This window comes from Ciconia boyciana, chromosome 24 (assembly GCF_034638445.1).
Source record: "Ciconia boyciana chromosome 24, ASM3463844v1, whole genome shotgun sequence".
In the NCBI taxonomy this organism is placed as follows: Eukaryota; Metazoa; Chordata; class Aves; order Ciconiiformes; family Ciconiidae; genus Ciconia; species Ciconia boyciana.
The window spans coordinates 4,248,279-4,274,028 of NC_132957.1; the positions used below are offsets into that span (position 1 = coordinate 4,248,279).

Consider the following 25,750-nt stretch of genomic DNA (forward strand, 5'->3'; position numbering starts at 1 on the left):
TTGACACACAAGATAAATCACATCCTAGGCAAAAGCTTCAGTTTGAATCCTAAGATGGTTTGAAGCTATCTAATGTGCAAATCAAACATATATCTGTCTTCCGCTTTGTACAGCTGTCCTGATGAAGAAGGAGGAACACTTAATGAACCTGAAGCAGAGAGGAGGCTGGCTGAAGCAAGAGCTGCTAAGTTAAAAGATTTTCAAGGTAATGACTTAGTTATATATTCCACGAACTGCTTCTCAGCATCATTTCTGATTTTTTACTGTCTTAGTCTTTTATCACATGATGTGATCAAGTTTCTCCTTCATAAGTCTTTCAAAGTATTGCAAGTTATATAGAAATAGTTAGGTAAGTCTAAGAAGCTTTGTATGCTCCATGAGTTTTCCCCTTAACTGTTAATTATATCTCTGCATTTGATGCTCTGACCATGAAATGAATAATAATCTTCCAAATTGAACATTTTACTCTGACAGTGATTAGGAAGGCAGAACTGAGTTTGTTTCTTCCTTTAGAGCGTTTGAACATGAAAGATGACCTGATTATGCAAAGTCTAACTGAGAAGCAACAGATTTATCTAGAAATGTCTGAAATGAATGGGTTTGAAGACCATTCCCAAGGATCCCGATCTAGGCTACTTCTTCGGGGAGATATCTCAGAAAATCTGCAAGGAGAGGCAATTTTGAAGTCCGCAGTGACAGAAGGTAAATGCAATGTGGGAATGTGTGTGCATTCTCTCAGACACAGGGGTGGGGATAAGCCCATAGGATCTAAGTACAGATCCTGAAAATCATCCTGTAATAACATAATACTTTTATGTAACACTGTTCAGACTTCCTTATTCTCGGAACCAATCTGCATGATAGGTAAAGTGCACCTGTGTTTTTAGGTGGAAGAACCTTCTCCACAGCTTGGATTTTTTTATTTTTAAGGATCAACCAGTGGAGTCTTAGGATAAGTCTATTCAGATGGGTAACTAAGTGCTCTAATAATACACCAATCCTGAAATATATTAGGGTTATAGATTAAAATAGCCTAGATAGTATACTTAGAAAATAAGCACAAACATAATTTTTATTTTGGAAAAAACACGCCAAACAAACAAACAAAAAACCTACTCAAGGCTTGATAATCTAACTTGCAGTGAAGGAAGAGGTCATCTTTATATGTGCAATAGGAAGAGCCTGTCGTAAAGAGCTAGTCACAAAGGAAAATTCATCTGTACTGCAGGAAATCTCTCAAACTGCCTGATCTTTTAATGTACTTGATGGTTGAAAAATTTTTTTTTAAACTTGTTAGCATGATGCACTTGTCTCGCTGCAGAGACATGGCTGTTTACATGACATGTTCTCCTCTTTCCTAGCTGAAAATCTCCAGAACCTTATCTTCACTCACTTCGGCAATGGATCCTGGCAGCCTGAAGATGGCTCTGGGTCAGGAATCCCCAGGAGAGCAGAGACCTTTGGAGGATATGACAGTAGTCCCTCTATTTCAAATAAAAGTAAGAAAGGGACCATTCAGCATTCTTCGGAGCTTCTTAGCTCTTTCCTGTGTTTCTCTGTACAGAGAATGAGATAAGAACAATTAATTAAGTGAGGCTCTGATGTAAGGAGGCTTCACCAGGCTCTAAGAGGAGGATAAGAGCAAATTTTTAGCATGTGGTATTATCACGTTGGATTGCTTCTGATACCAACACTAGAGAGCAGAGTAGGGCTCTCAGCTGGTGTTATGCTAAGGGCATTACCTTAACCCATACTTTCTAATTACCACAATTCCACACAGAATTTTACCTTTGTTGAAAAAAAAATAAGCTTGACCTGAAAACCTGGGAAACACGAATTCAGCTGCCTGCTTTTATTATTGAATCATGAAAACTTTTTTTCCACTTTCTTTTGTATCTGCACAGTCACTAAAGGGTTGCTGAATCCTTAGATAACATAAATTGTCCTTTTGGCACAGATGCTTTATCAGTTAGTTAATGAAATAAGTGGAAATACTATCAAACTCCATTTTTGCTTCATGCATTTATTGAAAAATAGAATTTTGTTTATTTCACGGGTTGTTAATCTCGATCCTTCCTGTTGTCTCTGAAAGGCTATATATGTCTGTCGTGCTATAGGTACTTTATACGCTATTGTTTCCATCTCCCCCTACCTCCTTCCGTGCTTACAGTGGTGCTGCTTTGAATAGCATTTTTCTAACTAACAAGTATTCCATGTGATGAGCTTGTGATCCTGGTAGCCACAGATGATCACTTTCATGCATACATTGTGGTTGCTTCACTTAAAATAGTATAACGTAATTTGAACTTACTCTCGCTATTTATCTTAACCCACGCTCCTCTAGTTTTTATACTTTTTTGAGCAGTCCTACTCATCACTGTTGTCTGCTCTTCCACATTGAATCAGCATGGATAAGCCATGCAGTTGCATATCGGTTCTAACTTCAAAGTCACAATTTTCTTCTGCTTGCTCTCTTACGCAATGAGTTTTCACAGGCCCTGTGCTGGTATGAGCTACTCATACTCCACTCTTCTTCCAGGTGGCAGTTTTAGGAAGAACAGTGGTGGTGACCAGAGACAGTGGGACTGGAGAGGTGCTACACTAAGTTCAGATGTGCAACTCCATGACCTCCCTTCTGACACAGAAGAAGGATCTCAAACCGTATGTTGGGCTTATGCATTATTTACATGCATTTCCTTATGTTCTTCTTCATAATAGTGGTACAGAACAAATCTCGCAAAGTTAGAAGTCGTAATAGCTGGTAGGGCTAGACTGTAACAGAGTTCTGTCTGTCAAATTACTAGAGTCTACTAAGGATATTTTGTGGAGCAAGTTGATAGCTTAGCACTTGAGAGGCATGATAATTTGGTTTTATATTTGTTTATTTGATGCTGTGCCATTAACGCTAGCTTTCGTCACCATGCATCTGTTTCAGCCTAGCCTCTGATTTAAGTATTTTTGATATGTGTCCTTCAGTGTATGGGAGCAATCTCTGCTCCAGCGGTAAATGCTGTTCCCTAATGAGATGAACCCTTCCAACTTGCTCTGGCAGCACTGCCAATGCCCAACAAGTGTCTCTAGCACAGATGTTGGTTTTGTCTTTTTTACAGAGTGATGTTACAAGGCTGGACGACAACAGTGGTTTTCAGCCCACCATAGAGTCTCAGGTATGTTACTTCTGCTGTTAGGAAATCTAATGGCAAATAGCCATATTATAATAATAGCATGCAAAACCAAACCAAACAAACAAAAAACCCCACCCAAAAACTCAGTATTTTTCATGTCTGTGGAACCACAAGCACATTAACAGCCTGTACCTTATGAGTCTAACTCATTATGAATGCAGAGATAAAAGTCCCGTTAGAAAACAAAGATGGGTTCTGGGTATGTAGACACGCGTTTCAAAGAGCTGGCTAACTACTTTTCCTGCATCTTTGGAGGGATTGTATGTTCTCAGCTCACTGACAAAACTTGCCTCTAAATCTCCTGTGAGTGCTATATGTGTGCAGTGATTCAGTGCTGGAGCATGGGAGGAAGTGATCATTAAATCCCTCATGTGAAGAAAACTGATGATGAAGATTGCTCCCTGGAATCCCAGTGAGACTTGCTGGGCACTGATTTACATCTGTGCAAGGACTAATACACTGAAATTCATCGTGCCTGCATATTGCTCTATTGGCTGTTACTGTGTTAGAGCACTCTTGTAGCTGTGCTTCCATTGTGTGTGTTTTTGTACAGATACTGTTGATTGTGTTCACTGTTTAAAAAAAAAAAAGTCTAATGCATCAAAACAGAGCTCTGTTCAAGTGTCTAATGTCTTTTTTCCTCCCTCTGCCTCCCCTCCTCTTCAGCTTGTCCAAAGGATACAAACGCTGTTACAGTTGCTCTTCAGTCTTCAGGTAAATCGCTATTTACTATCCAAGAGCTTTGTTAGGCATTAAATGTAATAAAATTTATGCAGGTGTGGAGAGGAGCTACCTTGAAAATATCCCCTAAAGCTAGAGTGAAGTGCCAAACTTAAGACCTGAGACTCAAGGAAACAAACACTGTGTCTGGTATTTTGAAGGAAGTGTTAGACCTGTTGTCTTAAGTAATTGTTTCCTTTTTCCTACTCACCAAAATGCAATTCTTTTGCTAGTTTGAGCTCCATCTGCTCTCCGTCCTCACTTCTTAAAATTGTTGATATACACGTGTGTGTATGTATTAGTTGTTTTTACTGTAACCTTGTAATCAGCAATATTTTGACTGATTGGATTCAGAGTAATAATTCTAGGTGCAAGAAATGTTAATTTTGACATACGTACACATAACTTATTTGCTTAGCCATCTTTAGTATTGTGTCAGTCACGATGGGCTGTACAAGCTGGAAGTTAGATCTGCTCTTGAAGACAAAAGCGTCTGTGATCTAATCTGGTAGATGCTGTTGTCTTTTGTTTAGCTGTGCATGTTTTTTGAACCCATGTGCCTTATGCTGAACTTCTTATTTCCCCTCCAGGCAGTGATATCTCAGCAGGACAGCTACATTGAGATGCAACGAGCCACCATGGTAGACCGGGAGAAGCAATACCGGCTGCAGTCTACACGAGGCAATCTGCTGCTCGAGCAGGAGAAACAGCGGAACTTTGAAAAACAGAGAGAAGAACTGATGAATGTACAGAAGCTTCAGAGCCAGCTGAAGCTGGAACAGCAACGCCTGGAACGGGAAAGGAGTCGGCAGCAGAGAGAATTTGAAAGCACAGAAGCCCGGCTGCAGGAGCGTGAAGAGGAGACTCGGCAGCTGAGAGAGAAGTTGAATCAGGAGAGGGAAGAACTCGAGAGGCAGCGAGAGGCCTATCAGCATGACCTGGAGAGGCTGCGGGAAGCCCAGAGAGCAGTCGAGAAAGAGAAAGAGCGTCTAGATCAGCTAAGGAAGCTGAAGAAGCAGAACACAGTGTCAGGCACGTTCTCCCCAGAAATGGGACAGGTGAGGAATTTGTTTTCTTGGAGTCTTATTTCTGTTAACCTGCTTGCCTCTGAATGAAGGTTGCCCTTTTTGCAGCACTAACCCATGTTTGCTTTTTACCGGGCTACTTGAACCATCATCTGAAATAGCTGGTGATGGCTACTGTCAGAGAGCTCAGAGCTTGGTAGTAGCCCGGTGTCTGTGAAATTCCACCCAGACATTCGGTAATGAGAATATTTTTTAAAAAGAGAGAAGAATAAGTTATTTTTGAATGTGGCTGACTGAGGAATTTTTTTTTAATACAGGAACTGCCCTATTGCGGGCAGGTGATTGCAGAAGGTGTGCTACATTGGTAGCATTTTGTACAGTTGATTTCTAAAAACATTTCTTATGTTTCAAAATGTGAATTTTTGGGGTCTGATTAAATTGGCTCATTTGTTACTGTCTGAAAGTCCTGCTTTCTGTCCATCCTATCATCACCTAGCACAGTCTGCTCTTGCATTCCTTTGCTAGGTGCAATATTAAGCAGTCTGGAGCTGCTGAGATTCTTTTCAGTGTTCAAGGACTTACAATCTTGCTCTTACTTCTCTTTGCCAGCATGCTTTAGGCTTCGTCTAACCTGTTATATTTTTCACTAGGAAGTGTTTTATGTTCTCAGGGCTGAGGGTGGCCTCTCCTCATTATATCCGAGAGGGTGAAAATACCCGTTTGACTTACAATGCCTTTTTCCTCATGTAGAACCAGATGCTAAGTCATTCTGTTAGCTTCAATGGAGAAGGCGTCGAACCATCTCTACCCGTCTTGAAAACCTCTGTGAGAGTTAGCGTCTCCGGGATGGATTACCTGGAACGGCCAGACTTGGTTCGTAGAGACAGTACGACCCTGGAGAATCGTCCGGTTCTTGCATTGAAGAATGAAGTGCCAATACATCTCCTGAGTGCAACTAATCAGATACAGAAACCAGCTGCAGTCCAGCAGCAGATTCCTACTAAGCTGGCCACTTTTACAAAAGGAAGCAAAGAGAAAGGTGGGAAGAACAAAGCATCTCATAGGACAGACAGTTCAGGTGAGTGAATTTAAATGCATTTCTGATCTGTGCCAGCATCACAGGGAGACAGAACACTGTAGTTTAAACCTCTGGCTACCCATGTGGAACCCAGAAATTAATATGCTACAAATTGTTAGTGTGCTTACTGCAGTTAGCAGGCTCTTAAAATCCTTAAGTTAGGAGTTACATGTGTATACTATTTAAAATGGAAATATAGCCCAAAGGGATAATGTTGAAAATGCAGTTCTGTAATCCAAGAGAACAGAATGATGGTGAGAGTGTGTAAACATGGATGTAAAATCTTCTTGCCTAACTGTAGCGTTAAAGGAAAATAGCAAATGTTTTGCTTGTTCTGCATGAGTGAAATGTTTTGAGGCTGGCTTAACCTTTTCTCACTATCTGTCCAGAGTTGTAATGACATTGAATGCAATGCCTTTCTTAGCACCAGTCAGTCATTAAAAACAGATTTCCAGGCCAGAATTGAGACGCTGTGTATGTTGCAGAGTTGAAAGGGGCTAATTTTGTCAGAAATAGAAGCAAGTAAAAATACAGTCACTCTGTCATAGTGTAATTTCTACTGCTAACTGCTAGGTACTAAAGTAGTGATCTTTGCCAATGACAGACACGGTAAAAACCACTTTTTCTCTACTGCTTAAAATAGCCTTACTGCCAGCTTAGGAGAATGGCCTATAATTTTAAGTTACAAAATTATCTTTTTAGCTTTGTATAGGATTCAGGCTTGGCAAGCTTACCTATCACTTGGGCCTCCACTACTATAGCGGACTCGGGGCCAAAGCTGTCTAGGGAGGGGAGGGGGAAAGTCTTTTGCACATTGTAGAAACGTCTGTCTCTGTCGTGCCTGAAGTTTAGTACAATTACAAACTTGCTTATGTTTTTGCACATAAATGAAGCCTAATATCCTCTTACCCTGAATACCAAATGCTGGTAAATGGGAAAATAAAGCTCTAATACCACATCTCCTCAACTGTATTTTTTAATAGCTCTTACATAATGATCCCTGCAGTGGAAATGTACTTAATGGTGTTTTTCTGGAATTTATATGAAAGGTATAAAACACAAATATATTGGTCTCTATTCTCTCATGAGCATTAGTGGGATGCATGCTTGTTATCCCCATATGTAGATCTTAGAATAAAATGGAACAAGACTTTCTGTACCGGAGGCAAAATACTGTGTATTGAATTTGGTTTTTGTGACGTGTAAGGAATGTGCACTGAGAGGAGTTCTTTGGATCCAGAGTAACCGTTTCATGAATTGCTTTTATTGTTGAAATTAAGAAACTGGCAGGCCGTAACACCAGAATCGATGTACACTGCTGCTGAGCAGCTGTGAGACAGATGGAGAGCAGAGACAAAAGTTCATTACGGTTCTGCGTGTTAAAAGTAGCACAAATAGCCATTGCTATTTGAATGCTAGGGACAAAGTGGTTTTGTCTTTTTTTTTTTTTTTTCCTCTGCTGTGCTTTATAATACTAAGTTTTAAATCTGTGGTTGTCAGGGGCTGCTAGTAACTGAATTAGAAGCCCTCAAGGAAGAGGGGAGAGAAAGTATTCATGGTCTAAACAGCTGAAGAGAAAATATAAGTAACTTGCAACAGAAGCACCAGCTCTATGTGGTATAGCAGCTTCTTCGAATATGCAAAGGTGTCAGTACAGTGGGCCCCAGCATGAAATAGTGAAATTTGTGAAGTACTGCTAGCCTCAAGTACTAATTTGTAAAATATTTTCTTTAGCATCTGTTGATCAGAAGCAGCTGCTTCCCCCCAGGCTTGTTGGACGAGAGGAGGGTGTCCTGAGGGGCAGACGATCAGCAAGTCCAGTCCTCCCAAGCAGCCAGACCACTGTATTCCAGCCAGGTATGTCTTGACCAACTTGCATGTCCATGGAAATGCATCAGGCTCTCTGTGCAGCGTCATGAATCTGTCATCTTCCATTTTTTTTCGTATAGATTTGTATGGCTCTACAGATGCTCAGCCAGAAGCACTTTCATCTGCCTCAGTGAACCTATTCAAGCCCAACAATGTTCACGTTCAGACCCTGGTGACCTCTCAGCCGAGTGTCTTAAATGTGCAAGATGATACCAGCAAAGAAGATGTAATTTTCTTCTAATTGTTTCCATTTAAAGATTAATCTTCTGACATACTGTTTCAAGAACTCAGGCCCCAGTGTTCAACGTGACACAGACCTGACATGGATGTCTTTTCATCCCTGCCCCGTTACTGCTAGCAAGGACCAGACCAGGATTACTGCTCTACTTTGTTGGCTTCTCTGCCAGCAGCTCAGAATGAGGGCACAGTAGTAACAATTTGCTTTTAAATTCTCCAAACATGGAAATGTATTGACGCGTGGCATGGGTATATAAATTCAGAGCATATGAATATGTTGTCATTTGTTGTAATGTGCTCTTTTCAGAGAATGTACGCTCTTTGTGGGCACCACCTTGTAAATTGTTATAGTTGATGTTGAACTGTCCAGATTTTTATGTAAAAAAAAAAAAAAAAAATTTAGTAGGCCCCAAAACGGCTGCAAATTTTTAAATCCATTCTCACAGGTTGGTGTAATGGGTTATGCTAATGGTGTGTTGGTAACTAGTTGACTAGCAAGCCAGTCTCCTTACAGCCAGGCATGACAGACGTTGTGATACCTGCTCAGGGGAGCCAGACTAGCATCTCTGTTTCTTTAGTGAATTCAGTGGAGTACGTGCTCAGTGGCCAGATACAGTGGAAGAAAGAAGGTAAGCTTCTTAACAGAGTCTTCAAGGATCAGGAGCTCCACCTGCTTGTGGATGAGAAGGGTTGGACACGTGAGAATATACAACGGTAATGAAGAGTTGGACTAAATGCACATTTCATTGGCCATCAGCTTGCACCGGGATACCTGTCTCCTTGGAGACCTTGGGTAGCTCTCCATGTTAGTGAGAGCTGTACAGGTTCCCAAGCAAAACTCATGAGCTGGTTCAGAATGAACTTAGAGACTTGGATTTTGTTCTTTGCTGAAGACATGTATAAGAAGCGTTTGAATGCAGTAATTTATTGTCTTGTTTAATCCTAAGTTTTCTGCATCTCTTGTTTGTCTCTTAACTTGTTGGGACTTTACTCCAAGTACCAGAAGATATCAAAGCTGCTGTTACTGCAGAGACTTCTCTGCAGCACTGTGTTAGGAATGAAGGGAATAAGAATTGTTTGGTTTTAAAATTTAAAAACAAACAAACAAAAAAACCTCTTAGCTAAACCTGTGTTGGTTTAGCTGCTTACAGCTAAACCAGCTTTGATACCTCTTGTTAAATGGGTCAGTTCTTAATCATGGAATGGTGATGACATTAAGTGTTCTGCTCAAAAGGCATTATTTCCCTTTGTAGTAATTTGCACAGTCATTTTGTTGTATTCTATTACTTCACTCTGTATCTCAGTTCTTTATTACATACATCACCTAAGGATGTGTATTTCAATATATGTTGAATGTGACCGGTCAGATACATTGTGCATAGGAGAGATTGTTTAGAGGGTATTATTGCAGAATTAAAGAAATCATATCTCAGAACTTAAAAACTTGGGTTAATACCTTTCAGAACATGATTGATAATAGTTTTTTTTCATATCTGTAACCCTGGTTTAAAGTGATTTTTAGCACCGATGGATGGAATGCCTGGTCAGTTCTCCATCCTGTCGTATGGCAATGGCATTGAATGGCAATTTGTCGTTCTCTTCAAATCATTGATGCTGTCTCAGTGGTTAGGCCCTATGTGACGTTAGTAATGTTCTTTAAGGCCATAACTCCACTTTGCTTGAAAGTTTTAAAATTTATTTCAGTAGTTACAGTGCAGGAAACATTATAAGTTTTCAGCAGAAAATACAGAGTTTATTTTCAAGTGGTGATAATTTGGGTTGTCTTCAGACAAGAAATTGAAAAATCCAAATTTACTGGTCAGTGTGAGAGGGGAAAGATAAGCTACAAAATACTGAATTGGTCTTAGGGAGCAAGCACTCCTTGCTGTAACACTTCTTGGATTTAAGGGTCTCTTTCTTTGCTAAGTGATACTGGTATAAAGCTGAAGCAATGGCACTGAGTTCCATGAGAGGAAACCCCAAACCTTCTGGCTCCTTACCAGACTGGTGATACTCCCCCACCCCCCAACAAATTATTAGTATGAAATTGGACACACTTCACTATAATACCAAAGGACTGCTTGGTAAATCATTAGCATTGCAGAATTTACACAGATTATCAGTGGCTAGGTTTGCAGAAAACAGTATGGGGAACATAGTGATTTTTGCATTGTTGTGATACGATGTTGATGATGGTTAGAACATAGTTCTACCCTATATTCATGTTTTTGCATTCCCAAAGGCTAGGTTGGAATGGAGGGGAATTCTTCGTAAAACTAATGTAACTTCTGATCAACATGAGATCCAGCAGCTCTTTTTCAATCGGCTGATACGGAGACTCCAGTCATCTCTGATACCCGCCTAATTTCTCCTGTAAACATGCAGTGAAGCAGCAAGAATGCCCAGTATGTTCTCTCCTTCGTGTTGTGGTTTGGGCCACTCCTAGTGAAAATTCTATGCCCCCATTGCCTTAAATTACCAGGTTTTTAGGAGTTTTAGCCTAAAGCTAAGTTGCATCAGTGGAATAAACCACCTCAACCAAAGAGGGATGTCTCTGGGTATTTGAAAACAATTTTTGGAAACATTTATTTAGTTTAATTTTGTGCCTGTCCTAAAAAGTATGGGAGAGAGTGTTCTATGGGGGGGTTTATTTGTCTACTTTCTTCTTCTTCTGTGCAATGAATGAACTCAGATATAGAACGGTGACATCTGGAAAATAAAGTCTGCAGTGAGGTCTCATTTCTTTTAATGTTTTAACTTAAACATAAATCTGTTAATACTCATTGTCAGCAGTGCTGCAAATAAGTTCTGGCTGTTAGCAAATGGACACAGGACTGTTGCAGGCTATAGGCTGTTGGTTCAACACCCCAAAAGCTCCTCGGAATATGGGTCTTCAATCTGTAACGGAGAAATTACCTTAAAAGTCATTATCTGTCCTCAATACACATGTCTAGCTGCAGCTAGCTTTATGAAAACTGTTTTCACCTTGAATAGAGACTGCGTCTCCTTTCACTTGGGTCAAAATCATTTAAGTGCTATACTTGGTATTCATGTGGCTTCCTGTTCAGTACCATACCCAGCATGGAGGAGGTTTTAGAATTAGCAAATGCTGTGGTACCTCATTGTTAGTGCAGAGTTTATCGTACCAGAGTATGGTAATATTTGTAGAACGCTGAGGGAAGCAAGTGAAAGATTTTCTTTAAATGAGTAATGGGTCATCTCTTCACTTCTGCAAAACTGAATCTGTGAAATTGTTATCACTCCAGTTGAGTGAACTAGTTTTGGACTCTCTACTCAAATCTTGTTCCTAGAAAAATAACTCTTCTAGGCAAATTAGATTGCAAAATACTACTGTGTCCTGGGCGAAGTAATCTGCTATTGATTCTGAGTAATATCCTTTCCATTTGACTTTTTGATTACTTCAGATAAAAGTTTCCTTTTAAGTGATATCTGAGGATTAGACAGTTCAAAATTCTGTGCCTCCCAGGTGCCTTTTGGCTTCTTTCTGAGCTGGGGCGTGGAGGAAATCGCAGCACGAGCTTTGAACTGCCGCCTTCTTTGCTTTGTGTCACAGCCTTAAAATTATTGTCATGTTTGTCTTTAATGTTGTGATGTTGCGACGTAGAGGCTGTTTCTATGGTTCTGAGTTTCAATTTTAACTCTGGTGTAAAGGATGCTTCCTCTTTCCCATTCGGACTACGGTCGTTTTGTATTCCAGACTGAAGATCCCTCCATATTCACTAGTACCGAGCACATCTGCCCTGTGTGTATTGTAAACGCTTTCCTCGTTTGTAACTGTGCTATCTGTGGATTGTAGTTGTGGCGCGTCCCACAAATTGAGATCGCTAATCATTTCCCAATGTGAGGCAGAAGAATTGGTATTTCTAGAGATGCTTGCTCATCAAGGTAATAGCATTCCTGCAAAGGTAGCAGTAATTCTAAATAATTTGCGGACAGTTTTGTCTTTCTGAGTAATAGTCAGATGATCCTGCATCCATGGAACTTGGTGTTTGTCGTTTGCATTTACAACTTGAAGTTGAAACTTAAAGTAGGAAAGGGTTAAAAATACATCCTTCGTTTCACTTCTACTTTCAACTCTGCAGAATAGGAGCTAAGGCTCCCCGGTGCTGCTCAGTGGAGTCCCTGTGTGTTGTGCCCCCGTGCAAGGGAATGTGGAGCATTTTGTTGTCCTCCCCAGCAGTTGTCACATTTACAAGAAAACAAATCTTCTTGACGCCAGGTTATGCATGTGCTGTCCTTGCCTGACCGTCTTGCTGCATAGGTCAAAGAAAAGCCTTTTCCCCTGCTCTCTCTTTCGAGGCCAGACCCAACATCTTTGTAACTGCTGGCGGCTCTTTATCATTTACTATCAGCATGTTATTCATCAAATACCATTTGTGTGAGCTCTGGTTCATACCATTTGTGCCATGTTTATAAATCAGTTTTTTATATTTTTGTACTGAAAGAAATTGGAGCACTTTAGACAAGTTTATTTTAAATTCCATTTCTGTTTGTACCTGGAAGGAAGTCTCTCATGAAAGTAGATCCTGTTGGCATAACTGCGTGCATCTCACTCAGAGCTGTGAACTCTCTTGATGCTCTTTAGTCTTAGGTCTGGTTTCTAGGCCCACCTTGCACTGTAAAGATTTAATAAATAATCATGGTCCATGGTTAAATTGACCATTTTGTTGGGGAAGTGTTTGGTTTTGGTTTTTGTTAGGGTGTAAACATTGTAAATAATTCCTTTACTGTTGATACTGCAGTAGCAACATCTTTGTAGTCCTTATTTTATTTGTAAAGTTGGTGGTTAAATGTTAATATTCTGTAGAATTGTGCACTCTTGATTAATTGTAAACTTGATCTTAGCACACCAAATGATGATTTTTACAATGATTGCAATGTTTCTCCACTGAAGGATTTCAGAGCTGCAATAGGACTGAAACCAACTTCTAGCAATAAAAAAAAAAAAGCATTTAAAACCTGACTGCCTTTATATGTGTATATATATATAATTATTTATTATTTTCTATTTGAACCAAAGATCAAAGCAGCAGCCGCTTCTCACGTGCTTCTCATTGCTACCCTGGACAGAAATAGCGTGCCTTATGAATAAAACTCTGACGGTTTTCCAAAGGAGAGGACAGAGCATAGTGGAGGATGTTAAGTGGAGGATACAGATAGCTGCAGACCTTGCCAGTGAGGTGAGCACCCCAGGGAAAAATCAGCTGGTCTCAAGACGTCTGAACTCGGCATACTTGTGAGAGAGCGAACTTAGCAAAGCTGCTTCTATTAGCAGGTAGGTACTTTGCTTGGTGCCAGTCTGAGGCATGCCTGGCTCTGTCCCAGACAGTATCGGTTCCCATTTGGAACACGTATAACAAAAATAGAAACTTTCTCCCTAGTGCTGGTGCCAATTTGGCAGCCCTCACTCCCAGCACCATCCCATAGCCTCTGGCTGGTGCAGTGCTTCCCAGCTCCAGAGTCAGCAAGTTGTGTTTCCTGGTAAAATCCCCACTTGTGGCATGCTGGCAAGCTAGCCCAAAAGCTGTAACCTCACATAATTTCTGGAGATTAGAACAGATGCAAAACTGGGGAGAGAGTGGGAGAATTGGGACTGGGATCGGTGTTCTCGAAGGAAGAGGTATGACTTTTATCATCGAAATCCTGCGCTGTAGCCAGCGTTGAGGAAAACCCTCAGCCGGTTTTGGATGTGACAGTGCCAGCGGTGCAGGCTGGGAATCACTTTGCGCAGCCGTAAGTGTCTGCATATATCAAGGCTTCTCTGGAGGACCCAGGTTCTTTGTGTACAGGAGCCAGTAGAATACAGTCTGCGTTTTGCAGTCTCTGAAGTGCAGTTGACATCTGGGTTGCGGCACAAACTGGAACTGGGTTGGAAAAACACAAGCTTTTCTACTTTTTCCAATGTATGTAATCAAAAACTTCTAGGCACACCAGTGTTTAAATATTTTAAATTGAATTGTATTGACTTGATCTTCATGGGAAGTAACAGACTGATGGGTTAGTGAATGAAGTTTTAAAGTGTGTGTGTGTCTATAAGCTTTTGCTTGCACTTCCTTTAAGAGAATATTTCTTACCTCTGCTTCTGCTCTGTTCAGCTTCCAGGCAGCGGAGCTGCAGTGGCCACTGGAGGTCACTGCCTCTGTGCGCTTTCACATCTCCCTGTCTGCTAGAGCAAGGCGAGTAACTTCATGTCCATTTCTAAATATTTTTCAGCAGCAAGAAATGGAATCAAAGTGATGTCATGGAATCGAAGTGATGTCATGGGGGACAGCTGAGAAGGACAGTCTGGGAGAGAAGTTACGAGGAGCTGCTCCCAGAGCAGTGGGTTTAACTTTTATTTTCTAATTGCACTGTGCTCTCCTGCAGCCATAATCGTGTGTCAGACCAGTAGGAATTCTTTCTAGAAAGACAGAAGAGCCTGGATCAGGGAGATCCAAGGTTAACGTGGCCACGCACCGATTCCCACCAGGAACTGCCCAGCTGCAGCAGCCCAGAGCTCTGCAGGGGCAAGTTGAAATCTTGGGCAGAATTTGCATCTCTTAGAAGTTTGGTTGCTGCTGCAGCCGTCGGTGTTCAAACGAGTGTGGGTGTTTCTGTGTTACGCTTCAGTTCTTGCCGCAACAGCAGGGTAGACATTCCTTTGGTGATTGCAAGCACCTTGACTGACAGTATCATTGATAACGCTGTCGCTCATCTATGAGACACGTCCTCCGGTTTTCACAAGGAGGGTGTGATTTCAGGAGAGGGTGTGATTTCAGGACGGATGGCAGTGCCTTCAGAGCTGTTAACTTGCTCATACGAGTATTCCAGCAGCTCCGCCCTGCCTTGTCTCTCTTTTAAATCTGTAGCTAATTAACCCGAAACCCAAACCACATTCTTTCTATTTGGGTGAATCATTCTGAGGCTATAGGCAAGGACCAGCTTTATGCTAAACCTTCCTCTTTCATGTGGGTGAGACACGGCTGATGGTTCCCATACATGCATCTGAGATTCATTGGCAACCCAGATGCTTGAGGACAAACATGCACAAAGGATATTGGCTCCGTAGTGTGCTCCGACAGTGGGAATGTGCTGTTTTCTGCCCTTCCCTTTCCTCACCCCTGTGTCTCAAATCCGTTTTAATTTCTCATCCCAGCGATGGGGCCAGCCCAAGGCTCAACAGGCAAGGGATGTGGGGCCTGTCCTTGTGTGCTGCCTGCATTGTTTGCTTCTTCTGGGCCCATGGGATCTGGCAGAGGAGAAAAGCCAAAGCCTCTTGGAGCTGGCAGCGTTGGAGCGTGCGACGCACGGTCCCTGGCTCTGGGACAGTGTCGCACGCACGGGAGGCTCAAACACGGCAGGGATCGCTTTGTTACGGGGCTCCATGAACGCCGGAGCGTGAAAAATCCTCGTTGAGCAGCACAATGTAGATGTGCCTTTCCCATGTCAGAGCAGCAGCTGGTGCCTTTTCACCGTACGGGGCACAGTGTGGTGTTATCCCAGATGACGGCATGTGATACGCAAGTTTTCAGGGGATTTCAGACAGGTAGATGTGTAATGGTCTTTTTCCCTTCTAGAACATTTGAAGTCCTGGACAAAATCACGCCGTGCGTAGGTAGTGCTTTGTTTTCCCTGGGCTGCCGTGGATTGTTGTAACAGCAGCGTGTACTCCAGTTCCTTGCTGGATGCGTGGTAGGAGTACTGCAGAACTTCTGAATGATCCACATCCCCTCTTCACCAGAAAAAAGGGAATTTCTCAGTTCCTGCTGTGCTGGGTTTTTTGCAATTAGCAGCACTGGCCATCCACAGCGGAGAAGGGAGAAAGGCTGTGTGCTGCCTTGGCACTCTGGCAGCAGGGGCTGCTGAGCAGAATGCAGCTACGAACACAAGCAGCGGCGTATTTCACTTAAAATCAACGTTGGCTGTATATCTTGTGGCCAGGAGGGAAGTGGGTCTGATGCTGCGTGCCTCTGGCTGTGGTGGCTTGTAGGCTTTGTGTGAGAAGAGGAACATCCCATGGGAGAGCGATGTCACGCTTAAGATTGTTTTGGCTTTGAGCCTAGTGGTGCCCATGTGTGTTGCCTCTTCCAGATGTGATTGTGGGCTGGGGTCTAGCTCCTGCAGCTGGAGGGGTGCAGCCACGAGGCGGGGTTCTGGGCTAGGAGGAGAGGCCTAGCTTTGAGCTATGTTGAGATTCTAAATGAATTCTATTAATTCAGGAGGATTTCTGTCCCAGTAACCAAATTCACCCCTAAACCAAATTCACCTGCAGCCCAGTCAGCCTAAATCTTCTGGCCCCAGCACTGAAGTAGCGATTGGATCAATGCATGGAAACGTCAAACTGGGAAAACAGGTCTGCTGGGACGACATCAAGTATGCAAGAGAAAAAGGTGTCTAGCTTTCCGCAGAGGTGCTCCCCGCTGTGCTGGGAGCTGGTTTCTGCCAGGAGGAGGTGGAGCTGGAGGGAGAGTGCAGGGCTTTCTGCCAGATGAAGGAGGATGAAGGCAATGAAACGCAGCTCCGGCTGTCTTTGTTGCCAGCAGTGGGGAGCCACTGCAGAGCAGCCAAGCCCAGGTGTGCTTGAAGTGCCGGTTTTCCCTGAGAGGTAGTTAGCTGTAAGTATAGTTTGAAATGAGGAAACAATTCCCAGACGCTTGCAAAGGCTTCAGCAGCAGGGCCGCTCGCTCCCCTAGCTGAAAAATGCCGTGAGCGTGGCTCAGATAACATCCCAGCGCCAGGAGCAGGAGGCAGACAGAGACCCATGTTGCTAGAAGCAACTTTGTCCCTGGTGCAAAAGGCGGATGTGGCTGGGAGCCAACGTTTATTGCTTGGCAGCATAAACAAAACAGCTGCTGCTCAAATGGCCGTGAATGAAACCTCTGCTCCTCTGACTCGCTGAACAAAGTCAGACTTTGCCTGACCCTCAGGAATAGCTGTAGATATCATAAAGGTGAAGCAGCTCCCTGCTCGCCAACAGGGATGGAGATGCTTCCTGCTGGCTCTCACCCCAGCCGTGTCCTGTGCTGTGACTTTCCCCTGGGCCGCAAGCTTGCTTGCCTGCCCGCACTCGTATATGCGAGGCACGGCCAAGCTGGGAGCTGCCCCACGCTCCAGCTGCTGGATGGTTGGACTCAATGATCTTAAAGGGCTTTTCCAACCTAAATGATTCTACGCTGCTGCCTGCGGTGCTCCAGGCTGCTTTGCAGGGCCGTGTGGTGCTCCAGCCGGGGCTTGCAGGGCAGGCTGTGGGCTCGTCTCCCTGCAGCCTGGTGCACAAGCCTCCCCTTGGGCTCAGCGAGCGACAAAGAGGCAGGACAGCAAGGGTAAATGAAAAAAAGGCCCAGCTTGGGGGCTGAAAATGGCAGAGGCATCAGAAAACAGGATGGAAATGAAGTCAGTTTATCTGCTTCAGCCACCAGCAGCAGGGCAGCTTTCTTCCTTCCAGTCTTGCCAGTTCTTGCCTATACTAGCAGCTAGGAAGGGTTGTGACATTGATTTATTTAACTCTGAAATGGAATAATGGATCACACCCAAACCATGCTTCTGTGGTGAGACAGTTGGTTGCACCTTTGGTGCCTGTTTCCTCTGACCATGCCGATTCCTGTCTCATGCCTCCCACCCTTAACAGAGCTTTTCCTTCCCAACCACTGCCCTCACCTGCAGCAGGGCCCGGAGCACACAGCCCTCGAGGAGAGAAGCGGCAGAGCCTTCCTCCATTCTTTTTGGCAGCAAGGAAACCCAGCTCCCCAGAGGATGGCCGGTAAGGGCAGACAATAGCTTAATCTTTGGCGTTTTAAACAGATTTGGGTGTCCTTCGTAGCTGGAAGGCAGTACAGGACCTTAGCTTTCCTAAGTCCCGTGTTACAAAGACAGAGGAGGATCTGAGCCCTCTCCGGCCGATGAAGGTTTGGACTCTCAAGCAGGGAATGCTCTTCGCTACTTTTGCTAAACATTATCTCAAGCATGGGCTGGGAAAACTTGCAGCTTAAGCATACAGAACAGGCAAGGGACATGGTGGATTTTATTCAGATTTATTGAAGCAGCTCCAGGCTGAGTAATAAACACACACAACTGCTGTATTTAAAAAAAAAAAAGTACAGAACCAGCCCAGGGGCAAAGTACTGTCACGTGTAAAGACATTTCAGGCAACTGCCTCTGGTGCTGCCTGCATTCCAAGTCCCAGCAGACAGCAGTGCAGTCCAGAGCCTGCTGCCAGTTACTTAAGAGCTTCCTTTGTCCTTTCTAGTAAATATCACTTAAAATATTAAATGAAAGAAGTAAAAAATATTCCTCTGGTTCCCGTTCTGCGATCACACGAGTTAGGAGAAAACTTGGAAACCTTTTGCCGTCTCAAGGGACAACACAAGCTGCCAGCCCAAGAAGGTCCCTCCATGCTTGTCCCCTCCCTGGGCTGAACGAAGGGGATTTACAGAAGCGGTTCAAAGCCAAAGCTGCGTTGCCGTGGGCCCTGCTGATGCTAATGAAATCCACGCAAGGGCTGGCATCCAGGACAGTTCACAGGCTTGCTAGGTAGGAGGAGGCGCTCCCACTGCCCATGTCTTCTGTCTGGATCCTCGGTGAAGTGAGACACTGGCAAAATCAGGTGTGAAGCCTGTAGCGCAGAAGAAAGTATGGTGAGACCAGTGTGCAGCAAACCCGCGACCACCCCCCGGCCTCAAAACCTCAAACACTGCTATCGTGGAGTGACGGCTGCTTATTTCCCTCCACATCCAGGAATTTTCTATAGGTGTCGCAGGATATTTTATTACAAGTTCATTTGGGTAGTACGCATCTTGCAAGGGGAGAAGAAAAAAAAAACCTGCAGGGATCTGTGATTCACTGGCATCTTTTCTGCCAAGAGCTTTTAGAAAGGTTTAATTCCAGTTGCAAATTTTTAAAAAGTTAATCGCTGTGTAGCAGGAAAGAAATGGCATGAAAGGGACACCAGAGAATAATGAGAAGCAGAGAAACCCTGTGTTTATATGTAGACAGGGCTTGTCTTACAAATGCAATTACCAACCATTCTGGGACTAAATCCCAGCTATAATCTTGTTCTGGCACCAGCTCACAGCCCTCACGTCCCACAAGACATTTGGGTGCCACTAGCAGATTAACCATGGCACCAGGAGGAGGAGGAGGCTGTGCTAAAAGCAGCAGCCAGTCCCCCATGGCACCGCGCGGTCTATCCCAGCTCCTGCAGACGGGCTGCCCGTTAACATAATGATGATACGAGCTTTCTGTACCAGGGACGACACCCAATCCTCCTCGCAGAGAGCATTCCCCAAAATCTTTGCATAGGCCAAGATTCAGTGGAAGGGCTAGGATGCCAGGTTAAGTGCCTTGTTATTTATACTAATCTTCTCCCCGCAGCATTTCAGCACCTAAAGAGACGTTCTCTCTCCTGCAGGGTTTTAGATCCCAAACTACCAGCCTGGAAGCATGGTGCTGGAGCTGATGCTCGCACAAGGCTGTTCGCTAGGACAACTCCAGTCCAGATCCACGTGCATCTGCCCCTCAGGGTTTAACCCTTGTGCAGCACAAAGTTATACAGAGGAGCTCTGGGTTGATCCGCAACTATTTACCTTCCAGGTTCTTCGCCACACTGTGACTCAGGCAGACAGGTACTTCCAGGTGCTGACGAAGGCGCTGGGGATGAGGGAGTAAGGCACTGTCGTGACGCTGCTCCAGGTGTCGGATGATGGGTCGTAACAGTCCAGTGTTTTGCAGCGCTGAGCCCCGCAGTAGCCCCCCACCACGTACAGTCTGTTACCCGACGTAACAGCACGGCAGCTGATGCGCTTAGCGGTGACATCCCCAAATTTGGACCACTGGTAGGTGTCACTGTGGAAGCGGTAAGCGGAGCTGGCGGAGAACTCCGTGTCCCCTCCGATGACAATGATGTGGCTGCCCACCACGGCAGCGGCCGTGTACCGCCAGGGCTGGGGGCAGCTGGTGGGCACCGTCCAGCGGTTCTGGCAGGGGTCAAAGCACTGCACCTTGGGCAGCTTCTCCTGGTTGGCGCTGGTGCCACCGAAAACAAACAGCTTCATCTTGGCTCCCACCACGGCGGCGTTGCTTACGCCTTCTCGGAGAGGAGCCACCAAGGACCATTTGTCCAGCTGCGGGTCGTAGTGTTCGACTTGCTTGAGAGAGACGGAGGGAGAGGCCGGGAAGGCACCGCTCACCGCTGTGTGGCCCCCCACCACGTACAGACAGTGGTCCAGCTCAGCAGAGCCGTGGCCAAACCGCGCCACCAGCATGGGAGCAGCTTTCGCCCACTCGTCGTGGAGGGTGTCGTAAACCCAGACGTCTTTGGAAGCGCCGTTCTCGGAGCCTTTGCCGCCGGTGATGTACACTTTGCACCCGATGGCGCAGGCACTGCACTCTTTACGAGGGCTTGGGATATCGGCGCGAGGAATGATCTCCCTGGTTTTATGATCCAGCGTATAAATCTTGTCGCACATGAAGGTCTGGCCACCAAGCAGCAGCAGGGCCTGGCTGACCTTGCGGGGTCGGGCACAGCAGCCTGTCACAAGGCCATCGTTTTGCAGGATCTTCATTTTGCATCGTACGGCGTCGGCCACGATCTCCTCCCCCAGCTTGTGGCTGGTCACCAGCTTCTCGCAGGCCACTTGCTTCCGCAGGTAGGACTCGGGCAGAAGGGCCAGGCGGACGGAGCGCAGCAGCTCTGGGAGAACTTCGTGGCGTTGGGGCAAATCGTACCGGATCCAACCTATAACAGCTTCGTAGACCAGCGTCTCGTCCTCTACCTCCAGCTCTTCGCTCTCCACCAGCTCCAGCAGCTTGTCTTTGGGCAGTCGGAGGAAGTCTTCGGTCTTGCAGAGCGAGGTGAAGTTGGCCAACGCCATCCTCCAGGACAGCTCCAACAGCCGCTCGCAGCAGTGGGCGTCGGACAGCAGCAGCATGTTCAAGCAATTCCCAGGGTAGAGATTCTTCTCCAGAAAGTCAGCCGATGCATCCCGAATATCCTGAAACTGCAACATGTCCCCGGCCTCCAGCAAGGACTCCGCGTTCTCCTCGTTAATCAGCACCCGGGCCGAGTAGGCGTAGTCCAGCAGCAGCTCCAGCACCTCGGGGTGGAGGGAATCGTGGAAGTTGACTTCGGCGTCTCTGCTCTCCTTCAGGCCCCCGCTGAACATAGCGTCGAAGTAGCGGCTGCAGGAGGCCAGGACGGCCCGGTGGCAGTGGAAGGCCTGGTTCCCCGCCCGCAGCACCACGTCGGTGAAGAGATGCCGCTTGCGGAGCAGGTTGAGGTGGGTGAGGAGGCTGTCGGCGTGGCCCGGTTTGTGGAAAAGGTGGATGTTCATGGAGCCGGAGCTCGAGCGGGATTTCCGGTTCTCGTGGCTGCTGACGGACATGGTGGTGAGGCTGCTCTGCAAGGGAAAACCGGAGAGTTAGCAGGGAAAGCCCGGCAACGCGGTCACCGGGGTCCGGGACCGGCGGGGCTGCAGCTGGGGCCGCACCGGGGGGGTGCAGCGGGAGCAGGGGGTGGGAGCACGGTGCCCGGCCGGTAACGGGAGCTCGGAGGGGGCGTCCCGCAGCGGCGGGGCTCGCCCAGCGCAGACCGAAGCGGGGCACCGGGTGCTCCCGGACCAGACGCCGGTGCAGGGCCCGGCCCCGCCGGGCCCCACGTAGTACCGGGGGTGGGGGGGAGGGGGATATGCGCTCCCGGTGCTGCCCGCGGTCCCGCACCTCGCCGGGGCTCGCTCCGGGGCCGCCGCGCTCGCCGCTCGCCGCTCGCTCTGCCGCCGCGCCCCGCCGCCGCCGCGTGGCCGCTCCGCCGCCGGCCCCGCCCCCTCCCCGACCGGCGCGGCGGAGCGGCCAATCAGCGGCCGCAGCGCCCTCCGCTCGCTCTTTGTGAATGGGAGCCGGGGCCGGGCGTGCGCATGTGCCGCCCCTTAACCCCTTCCTGCCCGGCGGCGGCGCAGCCCCGGCCCGGCCCCGTCCTCCGCCTCCCAGCCCCGTCCTCCGCCTCCCAGCCCCGCTCCCCCCGCCACCGGGAGCCGCTCTCCCGGGGCAGGAGCAGCGCTCCCGCCCGCAGCAAGGCTCAGGCGGCAGTTAGCAGCCGGAAAGGGGACGGTTCGGCAGCTCTGGCGCTCGTAAAGGCCGGCTGCAGCGTCGGTCGTGGAGTCCCCTGCCGGGAAGGGGCCATAAAAGCAGGAGCCGGGGTTCGGAGCTGGAAGCGGCTCATCGGCTACCGGCCTTTAGATCTCGGCTTGCTGACAAAGGGAGGTCACGGCCGGAACAAACCAACCCTGCTCAGCAAATGTTTTCCTGCGTGGGGCAAAGCAGGAGCTGAGCTGGGCTGATGGCCGCAGCGGAAAAGAGGGGAGAAAAAAAAAAAAAAAAAAAACACATATATATATAAAAGGCAGGTTTGGGGAGGATCGGGTCTGCCCGCACAAGATCTTGTGCTAAAAAAGAGGGAACGCTGCCCTGGACAGTCAGCAGCAGCCACCATAGGTGCTTAAATTTTGGTCACTGGGGACCAAAACCACTCTAGAGAAAAATACAAATTCAGAAATTCTGAATGACCAGATTTTGCTTTATCTTTGCACGTTTCAGTTCGTCCCGCGCTTCACCGGCTGCAATTTAAAATCGCTCGCTGAGGAAGTGGATGAAACAAACAGACCAGTTTACAGTGTCCTTCCCTCTACATTAAAATGAAAAGCGTGGTTTAGAGTTTTACTAATTTGGCATCAGAGGTGTGTATATTTGGGGTTTTTTTAAATCGCTATAGCTACACCTTGTCCCACGCTAAGCAGGAGAGCGTGTTCTGAAGGTTTAACGAGATTAAGAATACAAAGAGATAGAATCTGATTTCTTAGTAAAAAACCACTAAACCGCAGCAGGAGCCACCGCAGCTGGTGACAGGAGTGGGCGATAGCTACAGCTGTCCCCAGGCAGCAGGGCCCGGGTGCTGCGCCTGTTCGGGCACAAGACCTGCAGCGTGACTAGAGAAAAACCAAGTCTCTTCCAGATAACGCTTGCTCGCACTCCAAATTGTACCAAAACCTGTAAACCTTGACACCAAATTCTGAGCGCAGTCAGGAAGGCGTCCTCCGTGGCAGACCCGGCACTTCGCGGGGTGAAGGTCCAGATAAACAGCAAGGACAGGGCGAAGGATAAAGAGTATCGAGACCGCGCTCTGCTCTTTGAACACAGGCAGGAGATGGTTTCCCACGTCCGTGCCAAAAACAACAACAACAACAATAAAAAGAGGTCAAACCTCCTGGAAATGGGTCTGTGCCATACTGTTGCAGAGAGCGCAAGCACGGCACAGACTGAGCAGAACTGTTTTCAGAAGATGCATCTCGATGACAGTCAGGTGCTCTGAATTATTTTGGGCGAAGGAAGGCTGGTAACAGATGGGGAGCTGCAGCCAACACAGCACAAACGTTTTTCTGTCGCCTAGGCGCTCTTTGGAGCTTTCTAGAACCAGATAAAGAACGTTGGCTCAGTTACCAGAAGGAATGATCACTCCAGGCCACCTTTGAAACATTCGTCTCATTTATTATTGGCACTGCCTAGAAATATAACTGTAAAACTCATCTTGGCATTGGTTTAATTGGTCCTTTGAAAGGTGATTAATAAATTTGCTACCTTTTTTTTTTAAAAAAAAGTCTGTTTGTTGCTGCCAGAGCCTGGTGGAAGAGCTCCACCCGGTGGCATCTCATAAAGGCACAGCTGGAGGCTCAGCGCTGCTCCTGGTTTAACCAGGAAGTCTCAACTTCCAATATTTCTCCTTAAATGAGTGATACAGACTAGAAGAAAGCTCCTCCAGGCACTGCTTACAGTTGCTCTTTCTTTCTTTCTAAGGAAACACAACCGTCACAAACAAAATAACCGCTTGCTCCTCTTTGCGCTTGTGGCATCTGCTCTGGGCTCAAACACCAAAACATCTGACGGAGAAACTTCCACGATACCAGGCACCTCCCTGGTTCGCATGAGGCACCAAGCGCTGAGCCTGGAGCTCGAACTCGCAGGATCCATCCCTTACGAGTTTTGTGTGACAGAACCGTGGCCGTTTCTCTGTCTAACGCTGACTTTGTGCTCTTTTAAGTGACGGTGAAAACTGGAGGGTTGCATTTGTCTTTTGGGACATAGGAAGGAAGGATGGAAGTGAGTTTTTTCCCCTCTATTTTATCAGTCCCAGGAGATTTCTTGATTTTCAGAGGATTCGCCTGAAAGATTTCTCTGACGAAGAGTGATAAAAATTCTTAACGGCAAACCATCCTCTCTGTAATAGACATCTTGACTACAGTCCCAATTACAGGACACGTGGAATTACAACCATCGACACCCAGGAAAGTTAAAATACACCCTGCCTCACTAAAGGCATTTTTACCATGTAAAAGCTGGGCTCCTGAAGCTTAATGATGGTTTATACAGCTTCAGAATTTCCTCCTCTAGATGCTTGGTAGATACCAATCAGGGAAGATATGGTCCCCAGGAGACCTACTAACCACGGAGGAAAGCGTCCAGCCCAAAGAAATCCCGGAGGCAGCCAGTGGATTGCGTTGGAGAGATCTGCCATGTGTGTGAGGATGCTCAAAACTTCAGCCTTCACTTGGGCTTTCGCTTCCTTTTGACTCGGAGGCGAAGATGTGCTGTTGGAAGCAAAAGTTACATCAGCGATAGCCCATAGTGTAATAATAATTCGCGATAGCTCACAAATGAGAACAGATGTATTTGGGTTAAATCAGCCAAGGAGGGAAATCGTACCACTTGTGCTGCCTCAGCTTTCTTCTTAATTGGAACAAGACTCTCAGGGATCTGAAAACAAGACAACAGCATTATTTCTCCTACAGTATCAAAGGGGAGGGGTTTTTTCTCCAGCATTAACTGCATCCGTGAGGAAGAGCACCCTTCTGCACCAGAGAGGGTCCTTCATTTTAGCCTGATTACAGGGAACGCGGTTCATCCCCCGTCCATTCTCCTTCCAGACTGCGGCACCCCAGCCAGCCTTACCGCAGGATGCCCAGGAGCAGGGAGAAGGCCCAGAGCGCCGTGCTCAGAGTCCACCACTTCTGAGAGCCGACGCGGATGATGCCGGCATCAGCCGCCCACGCGATGTGCTCGCAGGGGTAGTAGAGCTGGTTGGCCAGGTTGCAGAGCACCGACAGCCCCCGCACCAGGCCGTCCTGGTCCTGCGGGGAGCACGGGGGACACGCCTTGGCACCTACGGCGTAGCCGGGGAGGCTGCCGGTGCACCCCGTGCCCCACGCTCACCTTGGGGCCCAGCCCGTAGCCGCAGCTGTAGCTGAGCATGGCGAGGTCGTCGAAGAGGCGCAGGGCCGTGCGGCAGGCGCTCAGCTGGGCCGACACGGTCAGGAGGCTCCCGGGCAGCCCGGACGGTGGGGCCTGCGGCCCGGCCAGCGCCCCGCCCGCCAGCTGACAGCCATAGCAGAGCGCACGGACCTGCGGAGGCACAGCCCGGTGAGGGCCCGGCCGTACCGGCAGGACAGGGCCCCGCCGGGCCGCTCCCGCCACTCACCACCCGGTCGCGGCCGCGGTAGGTCTCCAGCGCGGCGACCAGGCCGCTGAGCGCGCCCGCCGCCATAGCAACGCTTCCGGGACGTGGCGTCACGGGGAGGGGCGGGGCTCGCGGCCCG

General features: G+C 47.0%; 3 protein-coding genes across 7 annotated transcripts in view; 1 reads left to right on the forward strand and 2 right to left on the reverse strand.

Annotated features, from left to right (window-relative positions):
* Window positions 1–13,091, forward strand: part of ARHGEF18 (Rho/Rac guanine nucleotide exchange factor 18) — a 45,245-nt gene extending 32,154 nt beyond the window's left edge. For both annotated transcript variants that reach the window (XM_072845359.1, XM_072845357.1), the window contains 10 exons: window positions 114–205; window positions 514–702; window positions 1,362–1,499; window positions 2,540–2,661; window positions 3,111–3,167; window positions 3,852–3,899; window positions 4,496–4,963; window positions 5,681–6,008; window positions 7,743–7,865; window positions 7,958–13,091. In XM_072845359.1, coding sequence (XP_072701460.1) covers window positions 114–205; window positions 514–702; window positions 1,362–1,499; window positions 2,540–2,661; window positions 3,111–3,167; window positions 3,852–3,899; window positions 4,496–4,963; window positions 5,681–6,008; window positions 7,743–7,865; window positions 7,958–8,118 — 1,726 coding nt within the window. In that variant the 3' untranslated portion in view covers window positions 8,119–13,091. The remainder of the gene's footprint in view (window positions 1–113; window positions 206–513; window positions 703–1,361; window positions 1,500–2,539; window positions 2,662–3,110; window positions 3,168–3,851; window positions 3,900–4,495; window positions 4,964–5,680; window positions 6,009–7,742; window positions 7,866–7,957) is intronic.
* Window positions 13,092–18,135: 5,044 nt separating this feature from the next.
* Window positions 18,136–24,740, reverse strand: LOC140643564 (ectoderm-neural cortex protein 1-like). Of its 2 annotated transcripts, none has more exons than XM_072845525.1 (3): window positions 24,602–24,740; window positions 19,697–21,508; window positions 18,136–18,726 (listed from the first exon to the last, which is right to left on the reverse strand). In XM_072845525.1, the coding sequence occupies exon 2, from the start codon at window positions 21,491–21,493 to the stop codon at window positions 19,724–19,726; it is 1,770 nt and encodes a 589-aa protein (XP_072701626.1). In that variant the 5' UTR covers window positions 21,494–21,508; window positions 24,602–24,740; the 3' UTR covers window positions 18,136–18,726; window positions 19,697–19,723. The 2 variants fall into 2 exon arrangements, with proteins under 2 accessions (XP_072701626.1, XP_072701625.1); XM_072845524.1 differs by lacking the exon at window positions 24,602–24,740 and adding an exon at window positions 21,828–21,941.
* On the reverse strand, window positions 21,401–25,705 carry PEX11G (peroxisomal biogenesis factor 11 gamma). Of its 3 annotated transcripts, none has more exons than XM_072845529.1 (6): window positions 25,633–25,705; window positions 25,368–25,556; window positions 25,107–25,285; window positions 24,861–24,911; window positions 24,602–24,745; window positions 21,401–21,508 (listed from the first exon to the last, which is right to left on the reverse strand). In XM_072845529.1, coding segments are annotated over exons 1-6 (630 nt in total). In that variant the 5' UTR covers window positions 25,699–25,705; the 3' UTR covers window positions 21,401–21,507. The 3 variants fall into 3 exon arrangements, with proteins under 3 accessions (XP_072701630.1, XP_072701628.1, XP_072701627.1); XM_072845527.1 differs by lacking the exon at window positions 21,401–21,508 and adding an exon at window positions 22,661–23,567; XM_072845526.1 differs by lacking the exon at window positions 21,401–21,508 and having other exon boundaries at window positions 23,610–24,745.
* Between the last annotated feature and the right edge of the window lie 45 nt (window positions 25,706–25,750).